The following is a 23,552-nucleotide window of genomic DNA, read 5'->3' as shown; positions in this document are numbered from 1 at the left end:
AGTTGGCACACCTGCGGCTAGTCTTTCGCGGGAACTTGACGCAGAAAGGGGGAAAGGAATAAAACTGAAACTAGACTGCAATTGCTGCAATGATACGACAGGTTCGAATCTCTTGCATTGTTAGTAAATGCGTTTCATTTATGAGTAACTTGAAAAAACCGCACGCGTAAAACAAACCGCACATGGAAAATTACAACGCGTCGGCCGCGCCTTGTAAGTGATACGTGAATAATAACCGCGAGGCGCAAGAAGAAGAGAGAAAGATGAATGGAATACAGCCGTAACACTTTTTGGTAGCGTTTCTCTCCGTACCGGAAATCGATATCGACTATCAGGAATTCGTCATACCTTGGAAAGCGAATATTTTCATTCGGCATGCCATGCAGTAGACAAAATCGTTTTTCCCTCGCAATCGTTTACCGTCAAAATTTCACTCGGCGTCGAGACTTTGTTTCGCCGTAAACGAACTGTCGCTTGTTTATATTGCAAGTTTGCATTCGACGGTCATGGGTTATGTTACGCGTACAGATCTACAAATATTGACCTTGTTTCGCGGTTGGCCGACGGTGGCGCTGCGGGCTGATTCGGGTATTGCCAACCTCGCAACCGACTCGTCGAAAAAATTAACCCCCTCAGAATCACTGCGGCCAAGTGTACATACCTACGTATTTGGACGCAAGAAAACAAGGAGAGCAAGCACCCAAAGGGCCGCGCTTCCATCGGGGTGGGGGGAGAACCGATCGCCGATGGTTTGAAGAGAAGTGGGGGGAGAGATGAAAACGTGACGTCGTTGAGACCGTTGCGACCGTGTATCGGGCTCCATTCACTAACCGGCTGTCGCGACGAGCGGTCGGTGCGCGCGGTACCGTTTTTACACGAGTCGAAAGAGAAGAAAAAGAACGAGAGGAAAGGATACGCGCAAAAGTGCGGTGAAAAGAGACACGAGAATAAAAAAATTTTGAAAAAAAAAACAAAAAGAAGCCAAAATCACCGTAAGGAATCTATAGGGAGTTTTTCCAGTTGTCCTCTGATTTTTAGTGACTATTTTTGAACTGCGTTGCGCGACTGTGTTCTTTTTTTTTCGATAACGACGACCTGCTGCGAGAATTAAACCCACGATAAACAATTTATAGGGAGTTTGTTGGTTACCCCCAGTTTTTAGTGACTTTTGCTAAACTGTGTCGTGCGATCGCGCGTGTGTGTTTGTCAGTTTTTCTTGTTTGTTGTTTTCTCTCATTGCGGTGTTGGAAAAGAAGGAAAAGAAAAGAAAAGAGGAAATATAACTCGTTCAACGCCGTCCAGTTTCATCGATTTTTCGCCCGACTGTTTTCCATGCGTATGACTAGCTTTACGCAACAGGTGCTTGCTGTTTGCTCCTTCGGCGCGTTACGTGTATAATATTGTTGTATGTGTAGTTGACTCTCTGACGACACTCGTCTTACCTACTTGCATACGTAAATAACACGCGTGTGTGTACTTTGGTACGCGGCGATTTTTCAGTCCGTTCTACCAACTGTGACACGTACGCACACACACATGCATACATAGTTTTTTTTTTTTTTTTTATTCTCGTTTTGTAAATTATATTCAACAACATAAAACGGTATAGAACTTCAGAAAACGCATACGTGTATTATACTGTTTAATATTCGTCCGAAGTAATAATATGTATAATATTGTATGAGAAACAGTGGAATTTTTAAACCTCGTGTTTAACGTGTCATTGAGTGTTCGTTTTCTATCGGTGAAATTTTTTTTTTTTCTTCTTGTTCTCACTTCGCCACGGATGTGCTGAAGAAAAACAAGGGATTACACAAAAAATTAGTGAAGTTTAATAACGGAGGAAAAAGTCTCGTTGTGAAATTACAGCGCGTGGATCTATCTCTTTCGATTTTTCGTGAAAAGTTTTTAAAAAATTTGTGAAATATACAATATACAATTGGAGAATACATATATATATATATATTATATATATTACACCTATATACATAACCAACGGACAGGATGACGGTTGCCGGAAAGGTGAGAATCGTGACGCCATTCATTTTCTACTATCCCTGTTATACATATGCAAGTCGTACGTACGTATCATTATACCCACTATACGGTGCTGTACGTACCGATCTTGCCCCTCCTATAACTCTGCTGATATCTGTGTATACAACATACACACACCTACGTTATACGCGAAGCGGTACGCCCTCGATTCACATCCGTCTCGATAGAGAGGCTTGAGTACGGAATTTAATACGTATGACCATCCTTTTCCTCCTCATTCTCATTTTTCTTCGAACGGTAATGAAATAAGACGAGTATTATTCCTCGAAAATCTCAACCGAGTCTTGAAATTTTATTTACCTAATGCGAGCATTATTTACGCGTTTTTCTATGCGCGGCTTCTGTGCACAAAGTAACCGTTTCTACGACGATCGAGTGAGTCTACGAGTGCGCATGCGCGAAGAGTAGAAAATATCAGTTTCAACTCCTCCGCGCATGCGCCGTCGCTAACAAATCTGACGATACGCGACCCTAACCTCAATTTCGTGCATCGTGAAAAACATGTATATTTTTTATGTCTTATCGCCAAGAGCTCTTTTCTTTACCTCAATTCTTTATTTGTATACGCACCGTTTTTCAAAAATTCTAACATTACACTTAAGAAAAGAAAAGAAAAAAATGTGTACATATTTACAATCACCTCGTATCAAATATTCGACGCGCATAATCTTTTCCGGTTCCGCAACAATCTCGTTGTTTTTTTTTTTTTTGTAGTTTGTTCTCGCTTTGCTCGCAGCGACCTTTTTGTACAAAGCATCACGACTTTGTCTAGAAATTTTAAGTTCTAAGAATACTCGGAGGATAATCGCGAACGAAATAATCAAATCACACGAGAAACTTTACAAAGATGTGATTTGAGCCGAGAACAACTGTCGCTAACAAAACTGATTCTTTTTAATATGTTCATTCAACTTGAACATCGGTAATGTAAAGAGTACGTGTTCGATAATTTATGAATTAACGTATAATCAGAGCCCTGATAAATTAACCTTTCGATTATTATGATCATACGAAAAACGGTAATGCGGAAAAAGCGCGGAGAAAGAAAAGTGCTACAGTATATTTTCATATTCTTCGTTGATATTCAGTTTAATTTTTTTCCCCGTTTATTATTCAACTACGTTACACACGGTCAATATCTACCGGTATTTACAAACTTGGCTTATATATATATATATAAACACACACTATATGTATACTTATAGACGTATAGTTATAGGTATCACGTAAAGCGTCATTACACACCGCAAAGCTCGCGCGCGCGGCTTTCTCCGAGAAAATTCTCTCTTACGAAAGGATGTAATTTCCAGTACCTAATTCTTACACAGAAGCAGTAACAGAAGCAGAAGCAGAAGCGTCGTCAATCCATATAACGTATAATATACCTCTACGTACGCACAAACACATACGTATATATATATATATGTATGTACGTACGTTACACGTAAATACTGCACAATGGTTTTTTTTTTTTCTCTCTCTTTTTCATTTCACTTTCACCGTGTAAAACTCTTCCTTCTGCTTGCTGCTGCCGCCTAACAGCATATAAGTTTATATTCTTTGATTCGATGTTATACACGTGAATAGAAATGTTCGTTGCCAAGAAATTGTTTGGTAAACATATCACGTACGATTCTTATAAATGCATGGACGTACACGTACATGTATATGTATTATAATACGAGTTCACCACGTTCGGTTCACAGACCGGATATCCTGTCGAGATTGTACCCTGCAATTATTATTAAAAGCACATTATCGCAGAGGCTATAATCAAATATGAAAATCATAAAAGGGTTAACAAAAAATATAACACAATATATGTATATACATTTTTTCAACTTATATTATTACAGTTAATAAACAATAAATTCAAATACCTCAGTCATTTTAAGAACATTGAAAAGAATCTGTATATTTTTCTCATCTCTCTCTCTCTCTCTCTCTTTATCTCTTTTCTTGCACTTTTTCCCATAAGTTGCGGAGAAAGATAATTTTATTTTTAAACGCCGCCGCTTGTTTTCGTTGAAAAAATATTCCGTCAAAAGATCTCGCAGTTTGTTCGCCCTACAACCGTACGTACAGCATATGATTTACACGTATGCCCGGATTCCGTCATATCTACATACGCATATTAGAAGGCAATTTATTAGTCACTTACGGGCTTTGAAATTGACGAATGCAACACGTGCGTTCACGTTGTGTGTAGTAACGATACATACGTACCAACATGAATTATATCCGTAATGCAGTGACGACCCTAATTGACTCTGGCTTCTGCTGCTGATTATGGGAGTTGCGTAATGACTTTAGCAAGAAACCGTTATTGGTTTCTGTTAGGTATATAACCATACATAGTTATAGATATTGCATGCGTTAAGAATGTACGCATATCTGTGTCTGGCTGAGAAAGAAGAAAAAAATTTCATTTGTCTTTTAATCGGTCGAATTCACCGTCATACGATTATTACGATTACGATTATCATCGTATTTATTAAAGTTATTGAATGTAATGTAGCGAGGAAGGGAAATTGCGGTACTAATTTATTCGAAAGAATTAACGAGACCGTTACACTTACAACCTGTAACTAATTGCAACGACACATATATCGTAATTAGTCATATTTACGACGGTAACAAAAAAAAAAAAAAAAAGAAAAAAGATGTATGTTACATCATGTTTATACGCATAGACGTATGTGTCGAGTCTCGAGTTAATTTAGATGGCGGGACGAACCCTCGGAACAAATTTCACTACTTCTTCTTCTCTTCTCGTGCCTTTTAATTCTTCCTCAGCTTTGTTTTTTTTTTTCTTTCGTCCTCTCTTTTCTTTATCTTAATGTCACGCGCCGGTTTTCGTCATATCAACTGGTGGGAATTTCTTACACGTGTAACACACTTTCATAATTCGTTCATTCATATTCGTTCCAACCTTTTTTATCACGTATATGTGTATGTATATATATATATATGTTATATACAGGGTAGTCCGAATGAAAGTTAACAGGGTTTGACTCCGACCTCCACCGAATTGGTCGATATTAATTTTTGTTTTTAATTTTCTGGAAATCATGAATAAACGTTTTCAATGAAAAACGCACAAAAATCGTATATTAAAAATTTTCTTTGACTACACACACATGTACATTTTTTTCATCTCCTCGATATTAACGTTACAGAATACCGATAATTTTACACACTTGCGATGTCGGAGCAGCTCGAGACGGATCGTAACAAGAAAAGTGTCGAGAAAAATAAAAGAGCGTAAAAACGTGCCACAGATGAAAAAGTAATCTTTCGGGTAGGAAGGGATAATTGCATTGACAGACGTTTTCGATTAACAAAAAGTGAAACCAGCTAACGTATAAAAAAACAAACAAAGAAAAACAAGAAAAATAAATAAACATTCACGTGCTGTGTAGAAATTTCAATGCATGTGTCACGTACGTAATACATTACATGCTATATATGCTATGCAATATTATCACGCTGTGACATATTTTATATTATACACAAATGATGCGCATGATAAACCTTATTATTAGTTACTATATACGTATAAAAAGAAAGAACCGTAAGATATGAATTGTGAAAAAAAAAACGGATTGTTGTCACGTATTATTAATCCGCGAGTTGAGAAAAAAAAAAGAAGAATAAGTATATTTGAACTTTCGGAATTTCACTCTATCGAGACCTAATTTTTCGCAGTTTTGCTCCGTCGTAACTTGATTTTTTCGAATCTTGCATTTTCCTACTATTCCAACTTTTCTTGTTTCTCCAAAGTTTGATTTCGTCACTTCAAATTTCGCTACCAAATAATTCGGAATTTGGCGCTTTCGGAACTTTTCAAATTCTAAACTTCAACCCCTGCTTCGTACTCTATAACACATATTACGTCCAACAACTGACAGATGCTGTGGTTTTTTCCTACTACTCGTATATATATATCACATACCGTTCCTACTTTTTCTTCCCATTTTTTCTTCAACCGGTTAGTTTTCAATTTTTGTTTTTCCTTCTCTTCTCACCTTCTTCCATTCGTATTATTTTCCCGTCATTTCCGAGCACACGATCAGAGTTAAGTAGCCGTTACGTACCTATGTATGCATATTATTATATACGTGTGAATTTAACGGTGTGTTGTTGTTGTTATTATTTTTAATTTTTTTTATTTTTACTGCTCGTTTTCGTTTCATTATTAACGTGTGTGTGTTTTTTTTTCTTTTTCCTATGATCGTTGCTCTTATCGTTTCTCGCGTTTCTTTAGTTCTACGAATACACTTCGTTCTTACACGTCGTCATATCCGCGTACGTACGTATACGTATATTACGAGTATACATACCCATACTTACAACACACCAAGTTATCCCTCTTACTTTATAGTTATAATATAATACATAGCATATGTGTAATACATTATATACTACACGAGGTTGAAGTTCGTAAGATTGTCGGTAACGATTCCTCACATTTATATACGCGCATGTATAATGCAAAGATAATCACGTGTTATTACGCAATTTAAAAATTAAAAAAAATAAATAAAAAATAAAAAAAAACTATATATATATATATATATAATTATTGGCAAATTCAACGACTCTTCGAGAATTATTCTGTACCGTCTTGCAAAATATAATTATACATGCATATACACATTTATATATATACATATATAAAAAAATATCTAAGCGATTATACATCCATTTTTTTTTTTCAATCGCTTTTTTTCTTCTCTACCTTTCCGTCTTTCTCACATCAACGTTTAATAAATTCAGTCTATCGTATATATGTATTCATTTATTTATTTAAGTTTGCGCGAGAGAGAGAAAGAGAGTCCCGATCCGTCTATATAGATATTATCACGTATACGTTGTTATATCTGCGGGAAGAGGCGAAGCCATGCCACCCCAGACCTGCAACAAGTCGACAGAAAAGACCAGATCCGGGATTGTTGCGTTGCGTTGGGTTCTGTCTCGTCTTGTCTTGCCTTGTGGCGTTGAGCTTCGCTGATATCTGCGACAAGGTTGCCATCAATTCATTTGCAGAAGCTGATGATGACGATGATGCTGCTGCTGTTTCTCTTATTTCAACGCTTGTTGTTATCGAGTACTATTATTATGACTATTATTATTATTATTATTATTATTATTACCATACATCATCGTATGTAATATACGTCTGCAATTCACACACACACACACACACACTTTGAATTGTTAATTTTTTTGTTCGTTTGTTTTTTTTTTTAGATTTGAAATTTTATCTTTACTACTCTTTTAATTTCTTTCCGATTTCGTCGTGTAACGAAATTTTCACGTCAATTTGTCGATTTATTTTCAACGTATTTGCGAGTACGTATAAAATATCGTTATATCGATATCTTGAATTGTATTAGTTTTTTTTTTTTTTTTTTTTTTCGAGTAAAACATTTTATCGCGAGATACTTTATGATTATACGCAGCACGATGTATGATATGTGTGTACGTAATGATTTATCACAGTATACGACGAAAGTAATAAAATTCTGTGTTAGTTACAAATTATAGATGAAATTTATCTAGCGTTTTGTACATGTTTCAATTCGTTAGAATCTGTGTGTGTGTATATATATAAAATTCAGATTATACTATTATCTTGTACCATATTATATTAAGATGAGAATATGATCGTAAATTTTTACGTCTATCATTCTCATTTATACGTGGATTAAGTATGTATAATACGTACAAATTTTTCTATAAATCGTAATATTTTATCGCAGATGTTTCAATTTCTTGCAATACCGATTATCCTAATAATAAACATACACCGCAAAAATATGGGTAAAAACCGGAAGTTTAACTTTATAATAATTACACCTGCTGCCGTTTCATTACACGTCTTGTAGAATCTAAACACATAAATTCGCATGCATAAGTGTGTATACACACACACACACACACACACACACACCTTTGAAGAAGAAAAAAAATTGATCAATCGATCGGATCGAACGAATTGTGAACCGGGTTAAAGTTTCGTATCCGGCTCGACGACGACGACTGTATATAATCAAGACTTTCACCTGTACAGCAAGAGTTCCGTTAATCGGAGCATCCGGTACAACCACCAACACCGCGAAGAGTTATGTCATGCTCGCTAATAACTTCTCTCTCTCTCTCTCTCTCTGCCTCTCTGCCTCTCTTTCTCTTTCTCTCTCTTTTTTCCCCTCCTCTTCTCTATTTTCTGAACCTGCTGCCGCGCCACGCTGATCCGCCTTTCCATTGATCTTTCAGGCGTTTGAATTTAGAACAGAGAATTTAACGGTCTGAAGATAAATACCTGTGTAAGATGGAGGAAAATTTTTGAAAAGCGGAAAAGATAATAATACTTGACGCTGCTGCAGCAACTCCAATTGTAAATTTATATGAAAAAAAAAAAAGTAACAGAATAAAGTTCCTTGGAAACTTTGACGAATTTATAGAGTTAAAATCGATTATCGTACTGGTATTATTTATATCTTTATTACTCTAACCTCAATATCGTGAAAAAATGCCTAACGTATACGTCGAAGTTTATTTGAATGGCATGATCTAATTGCGGTTGAAATGCTTTAAAAATATATATATATATATATATATATTGTGATAAGTCTGGTATTTTAGCTGTTAATCTCGAAAAAGGTGAATTTTTACACGATTTCAACTTTAAACTTGAATAACTTTTGACAGAGCTGAGTTAGCAAAAAATTATAAGAGACCCTTTTTGTACAGCATTCAATTCCCTACGAAAACACGCTTCGAACATTTAATTACATTGTCTGATTACTGAGCTACAAAATTTAGAAAGAAAAAAAAAAAAAAAATAGCGTTCAGGAATCACTAAATATTAACGTTAAGAGCTGAAATTTTTTTTTCGATTTTACATTCAAAAAACATAAAAACAAACTCACCCATAGGTATAAAAAATGTAAAGCAAAGCAACTATACGTAGGGTACTCTCAACGCGTTCGATTTATTCATATAAAGATGACTACGAGGTTACATAATAATTATCATACGTGGAGACAAACTACATACTTAAGTTGTTAGTTTTGGTGAATCAGTATCCACCTCGTGTCTCCCCCTCGTCATATACACGTATTATATACAGGTATATCAATCGATATGTGTAATAAGATGCGAACGAGGACGATTACGCCTTATGGTTCAGGCGTAACGTAACGCGATTGCAGGCTAAGTATGCACGTACTTACATACATGTACGTGAATTTGTCGAGTATACGTATAAACTGGCTGGCAGGCACACGTCACCTTGTGTACAACTTTCCTAATGATTCTGACCGAGTCGTATAGATTAATACCTGCGTACGTATTTCATGCACACACGCGTAAGCAATTGATTTAACGGCCTGCATTCGTATTCACGTATGTATGTATGTATATATATATATATATACGTATATAATTTGTGCTTGTGTGCATAAGGATAGATATCCAGAAGTACGTCGTCGTCTTGACGCTTGTTTGTCCCTCGCAGCTTGTTATTATTATATACACGGCTATTACGCACGTATGTGTTGCACATTTATCTATGCTCGCGTACGAATGTGTTACACGGGTTACATGGCACAGAGGAGACACAGAAACGGGCGTTGATCGCGTTACGAAATGAAATATCTCGCCGCGCTTTGTAATTTGTATTACAGATATATACTGTAGGTATTACATCGCGTATGCGTATGCGTGGTTGTGTGTGTGTATTTATACACAAAGCCGGTACAGTTCCGGGTTGTCAATTACCCATTTACGTATATATTGTTACATTGAAACGTGGATACGTGCATCGTATACATGTAGGTATAATATACCTATGTTGTACTTTTACGATGAGTTATATTTATATGCATAAAATGAATTGGATTGGTTGTTTTTTTTTTTCTTTCCTTCTTCGCTTCTTATATCCTGATTTATTCAATTACAAGTTACACACAATTTGTCTGCGTTTACGTAAAATCGTTAATATGGTTAATTACAATTCGCATGAAAAACTGATTTTTATATCGGGAGTAAAGTATTTGCGAAGGATATTTGTACGGATAATTGAAAGAAATTTATGCAAGTTGGGAAGAAAGGAAGAGAGGAAAAAAAAGAGAGAAGGAATTAAATGTAAGGTAAAAATCGAGTTTTAGCTCGGTCGCCTTAATAACGCACTTATCTGTGTACCGCTTGCGGTTTTCATTATCCACATTATAGAAGTGGAAAATGTTAAGCCGAGAAATTGGTGCCATTGTTATATGAAAATGGTCGTTTTGTCGTTTGCTGTAACGATGATAACATAACGTAACGATAACAGTATTATACCCACACGCATATATGTATGTACGTACGTAGGAACGGCAAGAGATTGTAAACAAAATCCGGATACCGTGTACAGGACTATGAAAAACTTGTAATAAGTTTGTAACACGAACGTGACGTTCTCGTCTTCCTCCGATTGATTCGACGATCATCCGTCCAACACGCGGCATCTGCGAGTTTTGTTAAGAGGGAAAAAAGAGAGAAATATAACGTGGCCAACTTTGATTTCTTGTATATACATATACGTATGTAATTGTATGAAAAATAAGAAGCTAAAATATATAACGAAAATGGAAAAAAAAAAAAAACTATGAACTCATGTTTTTCTCTCTCTTATATTTTTTCAGAGATACGTCGATTGTACCGTTCTCGGAGGTGGAAACGGGGCTGATGCCGAAGACTCTTCGTACGACAGCGATTACGAGGCTGAGGATTCCCTCGGATCCGCCGCTCATCCTCGGCTCGAATCGCAAGTCTCGTCCTCCACACACTCGGATGTTTCCCGGACAACATCCGACACCCTGGCCGCCGAATTCGCCGAGTACGTCACGGTTCAGGGTCCGTCGCCGACGCAGAGCCCCGGTAGGTATTCGATTCGACGACAAAAAAAAAAAAAAAACAATGGCAACAAGAGGGAAAAACAGTTTTTTTTGCAATACTTTTCGTCACCAATATCATCATAAATATATTTATACATACAAATTGGAAAGAACATGGATTGTTTATTTAGAAAAAGTATGTTTGTCGGTAAAACATTGAAAATTCATTTACTTCCGGTGGAACCGGAAGTTTAAATTGAACGGGACATGGCGATATTTGATGCCCATAATTCGATTGTAAGATCCTGTAAGTTTCAAGTTTTTTCATCGAGCTGTTTCCGAGATCATCGCGAGAGTTGATCGGACAGACTGATAGAGCGACATTTTTCAAGAAACCTGTTTTTCGTATTCTAGAGATTTGAGAATTTCAAGATTGAGATTTCTACCGAAATCAATAATCTTCCCACATCGCCTAAGGTGATGAAAAGTAAAAAAAAAAAAAAATGAGATTCCGCAAAAATAGGTATCCTTGGGAAACGTTACTTTGTTATGGCGTTTACGATAGAAGAGACTGATTATTTATTTATTTTCAGGGTACACGGCCAGAGTCGAGTTCGCGCTGAAGCTCGGATACACGGAGCGTCTGGTCCAGGCAGCACTCCAGAAGCTCGGCCCGGATCCGGGTCAAAACGAGCTTCTAGCGGAGCTTATAAAGCTCGGGGCGAGCTCGCCGAAGCTAGCAGACACCGCCGACGAGTCGGACCTCCTTTTGGACGCCGAATTGACCGTCGACGATGTTACGCAACCCCAGTCACCGGTTCTACGACCGGTCGTTATCGACGGCAGTAACGTCGCTATGAGCCACGGCAATAAGGAGATATTCTCCTGCCGAGGGATCAAGATATGCGTTGATTGGTTCAGGAACAGGGGACACAGGGAAATCACGGTATTTGTACCAAAGTGGCGCAAGGAAGCATCCAGACCCGATAATCCTATCGCCGATCAGGAAATACTCGGCGAGTTGGAGAGGGATAGATTACTCGTTTTCACACCCTCGAGGTTTGTTCAATTGCAATTGTATACGTTATACATAATGCAGGCTTTCAGAATGTTAGTGGTGTGTCTAAGCCACTTAGGACTAAATCTAATATTTCGGTAACAGTAATTTTGAACTTGTCTTTTCGGTCATCGAACAAAGCCGAGTAATAAAATTTTCCTGACACCAGAATAGCTCTTAATCGCGAGTGCAAAATTCTCTGTCCTGAAAAATTAGGTCAATCTGATTTGCACCACTCGCATTCTCTACCCCTCATGTAATGATTGTGCGGGAGAATGAATGATGCGAACGATTTTTATTTCTTCAGACTTGTGGGAGGTAAACGGATGGTTTGTTACGACGATCGATACATTCTTCGTCTGGCCGCAGAGCTTGACGGGATTGTCGTCAGCAACGATAATTATAGAGATCTCGCTCAGGAGAGTCCGGAATTTAGAAAAGTCGTTGAGGAGAGGATACTGATGTATAGTTTCGTCAACGATAGATTCATGCCGCCCGACGACCCGCTCGGCAGGAGCGGACCGACATTGGACAACTTTTTGAGAATAGGACCCAGGAGAGCCGATCCTGCGCCTCCCTGCCCCTACGCAAAGGTTAGAGAGAGTTGGCTCTTTCCGTTAAAAAAGAAAAAAAAATTACTGTTTTCACGTTACAAGCAATTGAATTTCACTGATCTCTTGTTTCAAGCTGCACCTTCTGTTCAACTATGGGCAATAAAAACTCAGTATGAATGAATTAATCAATATCTCTTTGTTACACAGAAATGCACTTACGGCAATAAGTGCAAATTTCGCCATCCAGAACGCGGTCCGCATCCGCACAAATCCGTTACCGAACGGCTCGTCGAACATGCTCAGCGTCACCTTCAAGCTCGCGGACCTAGTCTAAGCCTTCCTCTACCTCCGTCTACCTTGGCTTCCGGCTTAACTCAGCACCAGCCACTCTGCAAAGCAAGATCGGCCGTCTCGTCTGTACAGTCTACCTCGTCGTTTTCGTCCGTCCCGAAAAGCAGATCCGTTGAAAATGTCACCGCCGATGGGAACGCGCTAAATCCAACTAATTACCCTCAACAGATAACTGGCGCACAAAATCCTCAAGGTATCAACGACGATACGTTTATTGATGAAAAAAAGCAGTTCAGCAATTCATGGTCACTTACAAATTGAATTCGGATGAGTGTTAAATTCCCCCCTATAAATTCTTTCAGGATATCCGTCTCAGGTTGGATGGGCAGCGCCCGGTCCTCGCGTCGCGAACGCTGATCCTGAACCCGCTAATATGCACAGAAAATTGCAGCGTCAATTGACGCTGAATCCAGCTTGCGACCCGAGACTCTATCAACTGAGAAGATACCCCCAGCAGCAACAACCACAACAGCCGCATCAGTCTCACCAAACTCTTCAACAACAGACCGTGATGCAACAGCACAGACCGCTGACCAGGCACGCTAGCAGCGAAACTCCGTACCCGGTATCGATGAGGTAAGTCACTGATTTCATTGATTTCGCAAGTACAGCCGTGCTTGCTACGCCCTTTGTCCTACGCCGGTACTTGAACAACGGGGTTTCCACAGCTGGGAGCATCCCGAGCACCATCATCAGCACGTGACGCGCATCGCGTCGGCTCCGGACTCGTATCGAGCTTGGCCGCCACACGGGACCAATCATCCAGCGGCCGGTTCGCGAGCCCAGCGTTTGGGAGCCTCTGATCCGCAGCTGAATCTTCTTCCGTCACCACCAACGGCGGCACCCGCAATTCGCGCCTCTTGGGGCGCTCAAACTCACGACGCGAGACGTCGCCTCCATTATCATCTGGCGAATATTTTCCCTGAGGAACAAGTGCAGGCCGCAATGGCTTTACATCCGCACGAGACAGATCCTCAACAAATATGCGCCGCTATATTGGCCATGTTTCCTAAACCTTAAAAAACGCCCAGGCTGTTCATGCACCACAACGATATTTGGCCCTGGTAATGCAGAGGAGTAAAATTTTAGACGGAGAGAATTGAGACCGATTTTTGTTGGAAAATGTCGTTGTTGTTATATTAAATTCAATTGGAAAAATGTTTATCGATTTTGCATATCATCATTATCAGGGCGACGAACTCGAGTTCAAATTATGCTGACGAAGTTTCGTTGTTCATTTATAACAGCACACTGAGTTTATCCATATTACATACTACTCCGTTCCTCAATACTCTACGCGATTAACTACACCTTTATGTCTGTTGATATCGTTGTGCGAGCATGTGTGTGTGTTGAGATAAGCACAAGAGCGTATTTATTTTGGCCGGCCGATAGTTAGACGGACAAATTTTGTGACGTTTTGTATGCGATGTTGCACGGGTAGTGGAACAACCGAGTCACTCGTGATTTCATGATAACTTTACAAAATCACGTTGATATCAGTAATGGTCATAACACTATGATTGTTTGCTACTCTGTGTCTTCGATACGAATAAAATGTTACCGCGCTTTGAACGGCGGGCTGGAACCCTGCCTTGCGATTACTAACAAAATAATTAAAAAAAAAAAAATACAAAAATGAAAATAATAAAGTATGTCCGCTCCATTTTGCTTTTAAGCATAATATATAGAAAAATGAGGGAAAAAAAATTATAATCTTATCGTACAATGTAGACAAAGATATTTTCAAGCAAAGTATTATATATTTTGTTTTTGAATGGGGGAGGGATGGGGGGGGGCTGCTTCGCACAGTTTCGTTTACAAAATGTTCGCTTTGTTGGAGGAGTGAATTTGTCTTTGAAATCAAAGCTAATCGCTTTTTATTTACGATTTACATCATATGTAATACCTACCTAGATTTAGATATTATAATACGTACAGATTTGATTTACGCGGAAGATCAAACTAAATCTCTTGCGAGTATACTACATTTTTTTTTTGTGTTTGAGTACTCGTTATGAGGAAGGAGCGGGTGTTTGATATAGAATACCGTAATTTATTTATGTTGTACATTATAATTTTACTATCATAATACATGATTTTTTATTCACCCTCCCTAGGTTAGCTTTCTATGGCTAACTTTGTAGTGGAGAGTGGTTTTATACGTATATGTATAATATGTATACATATATCTGCTGCGTGTTTTTAAAATAGATGGTAATCTCATTTACAGCTCGCAGAATGGGGCATTATAACAAACAAAAAAAAAAGCATTTTTATATATTAAGAACAATTGTTAGGATCTAATTATGCACTTATTATTATTATTATTATTATTAAATTTGTTAGGGGGGGAGTGGTGGGCGTCATGCGACTCACATTGAGTCTCTCAATTCCCGTCTTACCTCGAAATGGATTATCTAGCTCTTCTTAAATGGAATCTTGACATAATTGTTATTAGATCTTTGCCTTATTTTTGAAAAAAAAGTTATCCATCTTACGAATTGAAGTTACTCCGTGATACGATAGATCGCGACTGTTAGTCCCGTGAATAGAATTATCAAGATCATTTGAGGAATGCTGAGGAACAATAGAGACAGTTTTTATACTATATTAGATTCATATACATGTGTATATATATCTGTATACGTATTTTAATTAATAGTTCTAAGATGTGAATATGAAAAGTAACGTATCGTTCGGGCACATTAGCGGCTGTGAATTTATGAAAGCCTACAATGGTTTGCACAATCGTCATCCACAAATGCGCGAACGCACTACTGACTATTCGTTAAGAATGGATAAATAGATAGACATGTTTTGCAACATTTTAAGTTCCATTTTGCATCCTTATAATTGGTTGCCACTTCTTCACTTCATATATTGATCTACTATACATTGATTAATATTTGTTGAGGAATAAAAAAAAGTTGAGGAATTTCTAAAATTAAAATCGGAAGACAAATTTCATCGTTTTGATCAGGCAAAGAAAAGCATAGTTTTTTACAATTCTGGTTACACGGCAAATTTGAAGAGATATCAATTTATTATTTTTACTATCGAGAATACCGATTTTCTGTCAGGCATTCAATTTTTCGTTTTCTCGGTAGATATATTTCCATGGCCAATGCAGTTACCTCGTTTGCTAATTCGGAGTCTAAATTTTCGAAGGCGAGTACTTAAGGATTACTTTCAATTTTTAAACGGAGTGAACGAGAGAACATAAATGTTACAATGCTATAAACCTTTGTGCTAAACGAATAATAAACCGCGCGAAGATAAGGAAAGCTTGATGTGAACGGGATCTGTGTAGAGGCGCGCCTCATAAAAAAAAAAAAATGACAAGAATTCAATGTTTTATAACATATGAATACTAATAGAAGCATGTATATGCATGTGTAGCAAGCATTGAAATGCAATACTATGTATTGCGGACGGATAATTGAGAATTAAAGAAATTTTTTTTAGAAAAGTACGTTTCTTCAAGTACGTTAAATTTAACAAGTTGTATAATATTAGTATAATAGAGAAAATAAACAGAAACCAGGAAAAGATTTTTTTTGTTTAAATTAATTACTTGTTCGTCGAGACTACGATGTTGAGACGAGGCAAAAAAAAATCACAGTAATAATAATAATATACATGGCAGTAACCACATTTCTTGAATTACAATAAAAATGATTGTGTGAGGAATGTTTGGCGGATACAAGTTACAATAATTATCCATTATTATGTTAATATTATATAAATATTATATATATATTATATATATAGTATATACATACATTCATATATATAATATAATATATATACACACATATACATATATATGTGTATAAGAAATTTGTATCAATGTTATTATTCCAGATGGATTGTGAAATAAATGTTTTTCTATTTAAAGTTATATTTAAAAGTGACTTGTTATCGAAATTTATGAATATTATAATTATAGTTCAAGGTATAAATTAATTGCAAATAGCTAGGAGAGATATTACACAGCAATGATATTTATTTTGAGTCAAGAATGAGTGTATCCACTATAATGTCTTATATAATATAATATAACTACGCAAAATCGCTGATATAACAACATTTAAGTTTACAAATATTTCCAAAGTAAAACGTGAATAGACATAAAAGACGAGAAAAAAAATCATGTTTCACGTTTACAAATACGCTAAGTTAAAGTCTTAAATGATTACAAACATGAAAAAATGCTCTGAACTTATTCACAAAATGCGTAAAGTTCAGTACCGCGAGTGATTCATCACCATCTTGGCCTGCAATTGCGAATCGCAAAGTGTGGAAAACTAGATACTTCCGAAACTTCACGAATCCTAATAAGTGGCAATACACGAGATGTATACGCAAATAATTACTAAATAAGATGTTTATAAATATTAACTAAAACAAAATATTTTTTCCCATTCTCATGCAGGCACTGGGATTTGAGCGAAACAAATCGAGCATTAGTTGCTAAATTATATCATCAATGCTAATATGATATACTTTCCCAATTCGAACAAAATCTTTTTTTTTTTTTTCTAACAGTTACATACAAGTTTTAAAAATCTAATATCTTCTTCTCAAATGCATATTCTTCTGAAAAATCATTTACAGTTCTACAGCCACCTGTCATACCTTTTTTTCTATGTTTTCTTACCCGCCTCAGTTTCTACAGTATTATTACACGCAGCGATAGATATTTGTTCATAGAATTCTTTCGTAGAACAACAAATACGCTTGACTCTGGAGAACTCTTGTCTCGTCCACTTCCATTACTCTGAAATCATGAGAATATAGTATGATATCGGTATTTCGCGTTAATTTAGCAATGAAAAAGAATTTAAAAACATACAGAATTTCATACCTCGAATCGGAAACGAAGTACCAACGACCAGGGGGAGGTTCGCAAGTCGAGGGGAAAATGGCAGCTGCCTCTTCACCTTCGGAATCATTTGAATTAATATTTGCCGACCCATCGTCCGTGTCTTGAGTGTCTTTGTCCGGTAAAAACGACCATCGGGGATCGTTAGGGCCTAAAGGTTGTCTCGACTATGGGAATAAATTTTTTTTAAAGTATATGCATATGTGAAAAGATATCATTCTGACACAAAGCGCAAATGCTCACCTTGACGTAAGCAACGTAGTGACCGCCATGCAACGTTCCGCTGTGCTCTACAACACCGTACAATGCGTATAATCGAGGGCCGCTGTAACCCCTACATACTGGAGCCAAGTCCAACATAGGTGGAAAAGCTACATGCTTCGTTACCTTGCGGAATACAACTCTTTGCATTTGAAACCTTTTTAGGTGCAAAATGAGTACCGCAGGTGCTTTTGAAATTAGATACTGCTTCGTGCTAGGACAGCATACCATCTTTCCCTGCTTTCCCTGTTAATAATATTTCAAATCCAGTAACGACAATCGATTGTTTGGAAATTTTCTATGGACGTTATAATCTTGCAGTAGTCGTAAATTAATGTTTATTTACCTTGTTCTCTCTCTCGGTACAAGCTTCACATCCCACCTTGTTGTTACCACTCATAAGCTCCAATGCTGTGAATTGGTTTAGACAGGATTGGACGGAACATTCTCCATCCTCGCTTGGGTAGCGAGAAGGAGATTGATAACCATTACTGTGCATTCCAAGTCTAGATAAACCTGAGATAACATCATCGACGCCGTTCCCATTTGTACGGTCCTTCTTCATGCCAGTACGTTTTTGAGGTTTCTGGTAAATGTTTGCGTCCAAATCACTGGTGCTTTTACTGCGTTGAAAATACATTGAAACGAATGAAGTAGTAAGTAATCAGTTCAAGTCCTGCGCAAAATTATTGAAACATATCAGCAGTATACCTGGGAGAACTTTCTTTTCTCTCTTCTGTTTCCGGTCTTATTACATCCAAGCTGGACATTGGCCTCTCTATTTTATCCATGCAGGAGCTCTGGAAAGCACTAGAGGCAGGGCTAGTGGGACTGTCCTTGGACGTAATGGAGGTACTCAAGGGGCTGACTGTGGGCCCTTCTGGGCTCGTCAAGTCCGAATTGACCGTGAGCGAATTGTTGAGCGACAAGCTCGTAATTGGCCAATTTGAGGTACCTGACGGATTTTCCTTATCGGGACTAGCCGGACTCTCTGTCACGGCCGTATTAATTATTTCGGAGCTAGACGATTCGGCAGGGTAGTTAAGTGGTATCAAATCGATGGTAGGACTTGGAGTTTGCTGCGTATTAATATAATCATTATATTTCAAATTTGACGAATCTGTTGAATTATCGGCCGAGCTTGGCAAAGTGATGCTACTTCCAGTCGACAAATCGTTTGTAGCTACGATGTCATCATTTTGATTATTGGCAGGCATTGAACCACCCGGAGACATTGGGCTAGTCATTGTGGATGGTTTCTCTGAACTATAGCCAGACTCTCCGACTTCGGGTCGCGAAACGGCTTCGGACTCTATGTTATCTTCCACATCCGCATCACTTTCTTCTAAAAACAAATCCTTACATCATTCAATTTTCACCCAAGCAGAAGTCTCTGCATCCAATCGGCAAGGTGTACTAACCACTTTCGGATTTTTTTTCCTGATTTTCTTCAGTTATACTATTTTGATTAGGCAGAGAATCCCCATTAGCAAGATTGTTTCTTCTATTCCTGCGATGCTTCATGGCAGCTAATCGTTCTTTTTTCAACTGGTGTTTTGACGGTACATTAGTGGTGTTGTTCCCCATAAGATCAAACGTATCTTCCAAACCGCTGTTTTTCCTCCTAAGAAATCAGCATCAGTTTTGTCAGATCAATCAAATAAGTTCGAGCATGGATCTTTTGATTGCGGCAAAGTGTAAATTTTTTACTTTAGAATGGGTGGTTGCGGTTTGTCTGCCATAACAGGGAGACTCAGGTCGAGGAACGGCTCTGTACGATGAGACGAATGGTGACATTCTAAGCATTCCAGCGTAGATACTAATACTCCTCTGAAAACTCGTTCTGGACCTAATAATCTGGCACAAGCTTGGTTTCCGTAGAACTTTATACGAGACTTTAAATTTTCCTCCACACCCTGCGGGTTAGTTTTTCCACTCAAACCAACTTGGTTCAAAATTATTGACTGGTATCTCTGCAAGAATGATTGTAATTAGTAATTACTAACCAAGATCAATTAATAATGTACTATGAAGTTTTATTCAAATTATTTACCCTCAAATCCTCTTTTTGTACTAATTCTAATAGATGCCTTAATAATTCGTGAGAATCATGCTGATCTCCACCACTGAATTGTGGCAGCCTGGAAGCTATTGCTTTCAAAAGTAGCGAAGGCGTGTAGACGTCTGACCCTTCAGACGACTGCATGTCCGTCAAAGTTTCATGGAGGATCGAAGTAATCGTACCCCATCCGTCAAGAGTACCTTCGATTTCAGGCTGAAAAAAGAATGTGCTTAGTATATTCAAAAATGAAATGCGCGTTAATTTATCGAGATATGTTGTATACCAATTCAACTTCTTCGGCATTGGCGGATGGCTTGAATTTTCCACCAGGGAGGACAAACTTCTGGCCAGGTACTCGTAAATCCTTTAAAACTTTGACGAGGTACGGTGTTTGAGCCAGACACTGCATAACCGCATTGAGAAAACAAGTATTACCTAAATTAGTCAACCCCTGGAATAACGAAAAAAACATTGTTAAATACGAATGAAATTTACGGCCAAGGTCAGGCCAAAAGTATAAAAAAGAAGAATAGCCCACCTTTACTCTGGATAAATTCATAGGGATCGTAGTTTTTTTCTTGTTGTCTAAATCCTTGGCCTCTTTGCTACTTCTATTCACATTGTATTCTAGCTCGATTACTGGTAAAGGTGGTGTAGGTAGGGGTACAGCAGAGTTTGCTTGTTTCTTTACGAACTCAACTAATTCCAAAAGTTTCTTTCTAAAATTGCATGTTCAAATCCGAGGGTAAAAATCAGGGATTTCAGTGTCGTTCTCACAAGACTTGAAAGCTAAAAATATCTTAAAATATATTTTCATGTACAGTATAAATCACCTCGAGTCTGCACTGACTTCATTTTCGCATTCATAACACCAAAGACTCCATCTATGAGTATCTAAAGTTAGGCAATGACAATCGCTTCGAGGAGTTTTGAAATGTTGAAGTGCGTGCTGTCTTTGCCCTCTGCCACATCCCTGGCTACCGCATTTCAAACAGATCCAAAGAATTGGAATGAGGGGTTCGTACTAAACAATAATTTTTCTTGCTTAGAATACTTTCAGAGCTTTCAAATTTTCAGTAAAATTAGTACTCTGTTATTTCTTAAAAAAATTACCGCTTCTTCATCGTCCAGGACAATCGGTCCTCCGGCTTTAACACATTCCGCACACTCCTTGGCGATTCCGGTAACTTTCAAAGCCTTCTTCACTTTGGATAAATCTATCGCCTTTGCAATATGCGGGCATGACTTCGCTCCTGTAAAAGTGACTTATAAACTTTTGCCAAAAGGATTGTACCAAGGAAGTAATCGAAGCCGATACGGTTTTGTGGTTATTCTTGTTGTCTTTGTGCTATATTACGTCGTAATATCTGAACAAAGAAACTTGTACCGTGATAATATTCTCAAAGCTGCATCGTATTGGATATATATAAATTGGACACTAGGGGTGGTATGCGATATGAAAATTATAGAATAAAATTCAAAGCGGTCCGCAAAGTAAAGAATATTTGATCAGTCAACAAAGACTGCTGATCGCGCAGACAGAAATTTAAGACATGAACAAACTGGAGAGGGACAAAGAATTACGGTATCTCGTTATCTAGGTCTTGGAGATGACTATAAAAAAATTAGCCGCAAACCTGTGCTGGTGTCTTCGCACGATTCTGTGGATTCCCCGGCGTTTTCCTCGGACACATCCGGCTGACGGTTGCGTCTTTTTCCCATTTCTATTGCTAGAATTTACCCTAATTTAATCGAGTGATTAACGTCCGTCGAAATGCTCGTGCTTCTATACGTAGTGACTTATTGCTGCGTGCATGAATTGTCATGCTATCATGACGGTACGGATGTACAATGTACGAACTTTTGACGTCGCTTTCACACGTGAAAGCCAACCGTATTACGAAGGATTATCGAATTTTTTACACCTGTCAGTTTACGCTCGAACATTACTCGCGGGAATTGAAATTTCGCTAAGTAAATCGTTAATTTTACTATTTCAACCTCATGGCAGTTACGGCTTCTGACTTTGGCATGGGCTGACTGAGCATGAACTATGAATCTCTAGTGATGACGATGACTGAAGAACGTGATGACCACGGACTTAGTGATGACGGTCATCCTCGTTCGCGGAACTTGGTGTGTCTGCCACAGAGATGATAATAGAGTTGGCAAGATTAAGTGGAAAGGTGCACGACATGCGTATACGCATGCAAACAAGGATAGTGAAAATGCAAATTATTGACTAAAAAGTAATCTCATTCTTTTTATGCTCCCGAAAAAAAGTAATAGTAAGTATTTATGGGGGGTACCTCGATCTCATAGCTCTTTTCATCTGTACTATTCTCGTGCCCACTCTATCTATTATTATCTCTATGACGTCGACTGGAATTTCTCGCGCTTGAACGTTCTTTAAGAATCTCATAAGAATCTATTACAGAACATCGGACGGTTATTGAATTGAACATAATTCCGGTTGTGTTGCCTTCCGAGTTACCTGGTCTGTTTAATGGTAACCCCAAGCCCATGATTACAGACTTACCGACTTGTCAGCAACATCGGAAACCAATAATAATCATTAAGTTCGCTAAGCATGCGATAGAGGCCCGCGTAATGAATGTATTTGGCTGCGTAAGATTTTTGTAGATGTAACCGTAAGCTATGATCACACCGTCGCATCAACAAATCTCGGAAGATATATTTTTCAGTAAGATGGTTCAGATAATAATGTTGATTAAAGACTGTGAAAATGTTTATTGAGTAAAGATCAAGCACTTTCGTTATTTCAATATCCACGCGTTTGTCGTATCGCATGGAGAACCGATCTAATCTTGTCAGTTTATAATTTTGTGCGGTTTACTTTCATGAAGTGTGTACAAGTGTATTCACGCTGTTGTGTCTGCGGTAAGAATGCAAATGGTTTTCTATTAGATTTTTTCAAAGCGTTTTTCAAAGTGTCGAAACTTTTGGAAAAATGGGGGTTTAAAAACATTAATCCTAGCGATTGAACGATTCAAATAATTTCTGCGAAGTGTGGAAATAATTGTGATTTTTTTGATTTTTGATCTTTTCCTCTTAAAAACTTGCAAGTGATAGCTAAGCAGACGGAATCGTAGTATAGAATCTCATCCAGGATTACGCGAATGTGAAACTCTCATACCGTTTACGACTCGCGAGTAGGTGTGCAGGGAGGTGTTTTATTTCGCTCTATTTCGCGCGCAAATTGCAGTGCCTAACAATGTGTGAATGAAAACGACCCTGCGTATAGATACACACTCGTTATCATAATTTCAAACGTCACGGTGATGATTCGCAATTGGATTGACGCCTGTATCCGAAGAGCAGCTTAATAATTAATCTCTTTTATAGAATATAATAACACTATCGTATAAGAAACCGTATCGGATTCTCGGTTCACTCTGGACTTTCATACCTATATATA

General features: G+C 37.9%; 2 protein-coding genes across 4 annotated transcripts in view; one reads left to right on the top strand and one right to left on the bottom strand.

Annotated features, from left to right (window-relative positions):
• LOC124177219 (probable ribonuclease ZC3H12D) overlaps positions 1 to 16,227 on the top strand; it is a 34,045-nt gene extending 17,818 nt beyond the window's left edge. The window contains exons 1-7 of one of the 2 annotated variants that reach the window (XM_046559366.1): positions 821 to 2,022; positions 10,749 to 10,983; positions 11,534 to 11,999; positions 12,305 to 12,590; positions 12,759 to 13,095; positions 13,205 to 13,478; positions 13,571 to 16,227. In XM_046559366.1, the coding sequence (XP_046415322.1) occupies positions 2,005 to 2,022; positions 10,749 to 10,983; positions 11,534 to 11,999; positions 12,305 to 12,590; positions 12,759 to 13,095; positions 13,205 to 13,478; positions 13,571 to 13,922 (1,968 nt within the window). In that variant the 5' untranslated portion in view covers positions 821 to 2,004 and the 3' untranslated portion in view covers positions 13,923 to 16,227. Of the gene's footprint in view, positions 1 to 820; positions 2,023 to 10,748; positions 10,984 to 11,533; positions 12,000 to 12,304; positions 12,591 to 12,758; positions 13,096 to 13,204; positions 13,479 to 13,570 lie in introns of those variants that run through there. The other variant, XM_046559365.1, reaches the window with a different exon arrangement.
• A 1,220-nt stretch (positions 16,228 to 17,447) lies between these two features.
• Positions 17,448 to 22,172, bottom strand: LOC124177218 (ubiquitin carboxyl-terminal hydrolase 45). Of its 2 annotated transcripts, none has more exons than XM_046559364.1 (13): positions 21,751 to 22,172; positions 21,227 to 21,366; positions 20,947 to 21,137; positions 20,652 to 20,832; positions 20,397 to 20,564; positions 20,105 to 20,326; positions 19,762 to 20,024; positions 19,473 to 19,675; positions 18,763 to 19,393; positions 18,398 to 18,674; positions 18,034 to 18,297; positions 17,773 to 17,957; positions 17,448 to 17,685 (listed from the first exon to the last, which is right to left on the bottom strand). In XM_046559364.1, exons 1-13 carry the CDS (start codon positions 21,833 to 21,835, stop codon positions 17,613 to 17,615), a joined length of 2,883 nt encoding a protein of 960 aa, XP_046415320.1. In that variant the 5' UTR covers positions 21,836 to 22,172; the 3' UTR covers positions 17,448 to 17,612. The 2 variants fall into 2 exon arrangements, with proteins under 2 accessions (XP_046415320.1, XP_046415319.1); XM_046559363.1 differs by having other exon boundaries at positions 18,763 to 19,396; positions 21,751 to 22,171.
• Between the last annotated feature and the right edge of the window lie 1,380 nt (positions 22,173 to 23,552).

This window comes from Neodiprion fabricii, chromosome 3 (assembly GCF_021155785.1).
Source record: "Neodiprion fabricii isolate iyNeoFabr1 chromosome 3, iyNeoFabr1.1, whole genome shotgun sequence".
Taxonomy (NCBI): domain Eukaryota; kingdom Metazoa; phylum Arthropoda; class Insecta; order Hymenoptera; family Diprionidae; genus Neodiprion; species Neodiprion fabricii.
Note: the sequence above shows the minus strand (reverse complement) of the source record. Positions and strands in the feature narration are given on the sequence as shown.

What these genes read in the sequence shown, in the direction of transcription:
- LOC124177218 (XM_046559363.1), bottom strand. Translation starts at nt 21,835, where the DNA reads ATGGGAAAAAGACGCAACCGTCAGCCGGATGTGTCCGAGGAAAACGCC. An exon ending in ATGCCGAAGAAGTTGAATTG is followed by an intron (nt 20,327 to 20,396) that starts GTATACAACATA and finishes TTCTTTTTTCAG; the next exon opens with CCTGAAATCGAAGGTACTCT. An exon ending in CCGCAACCACCCATTCTAAA is followed by an intron (nt 19,676 to 19,761) that starts GTAAAAAATTTA and finishes CTGATTTCTTAG; the next exon opens with GAGGAAAAACAGCGGTTTGG.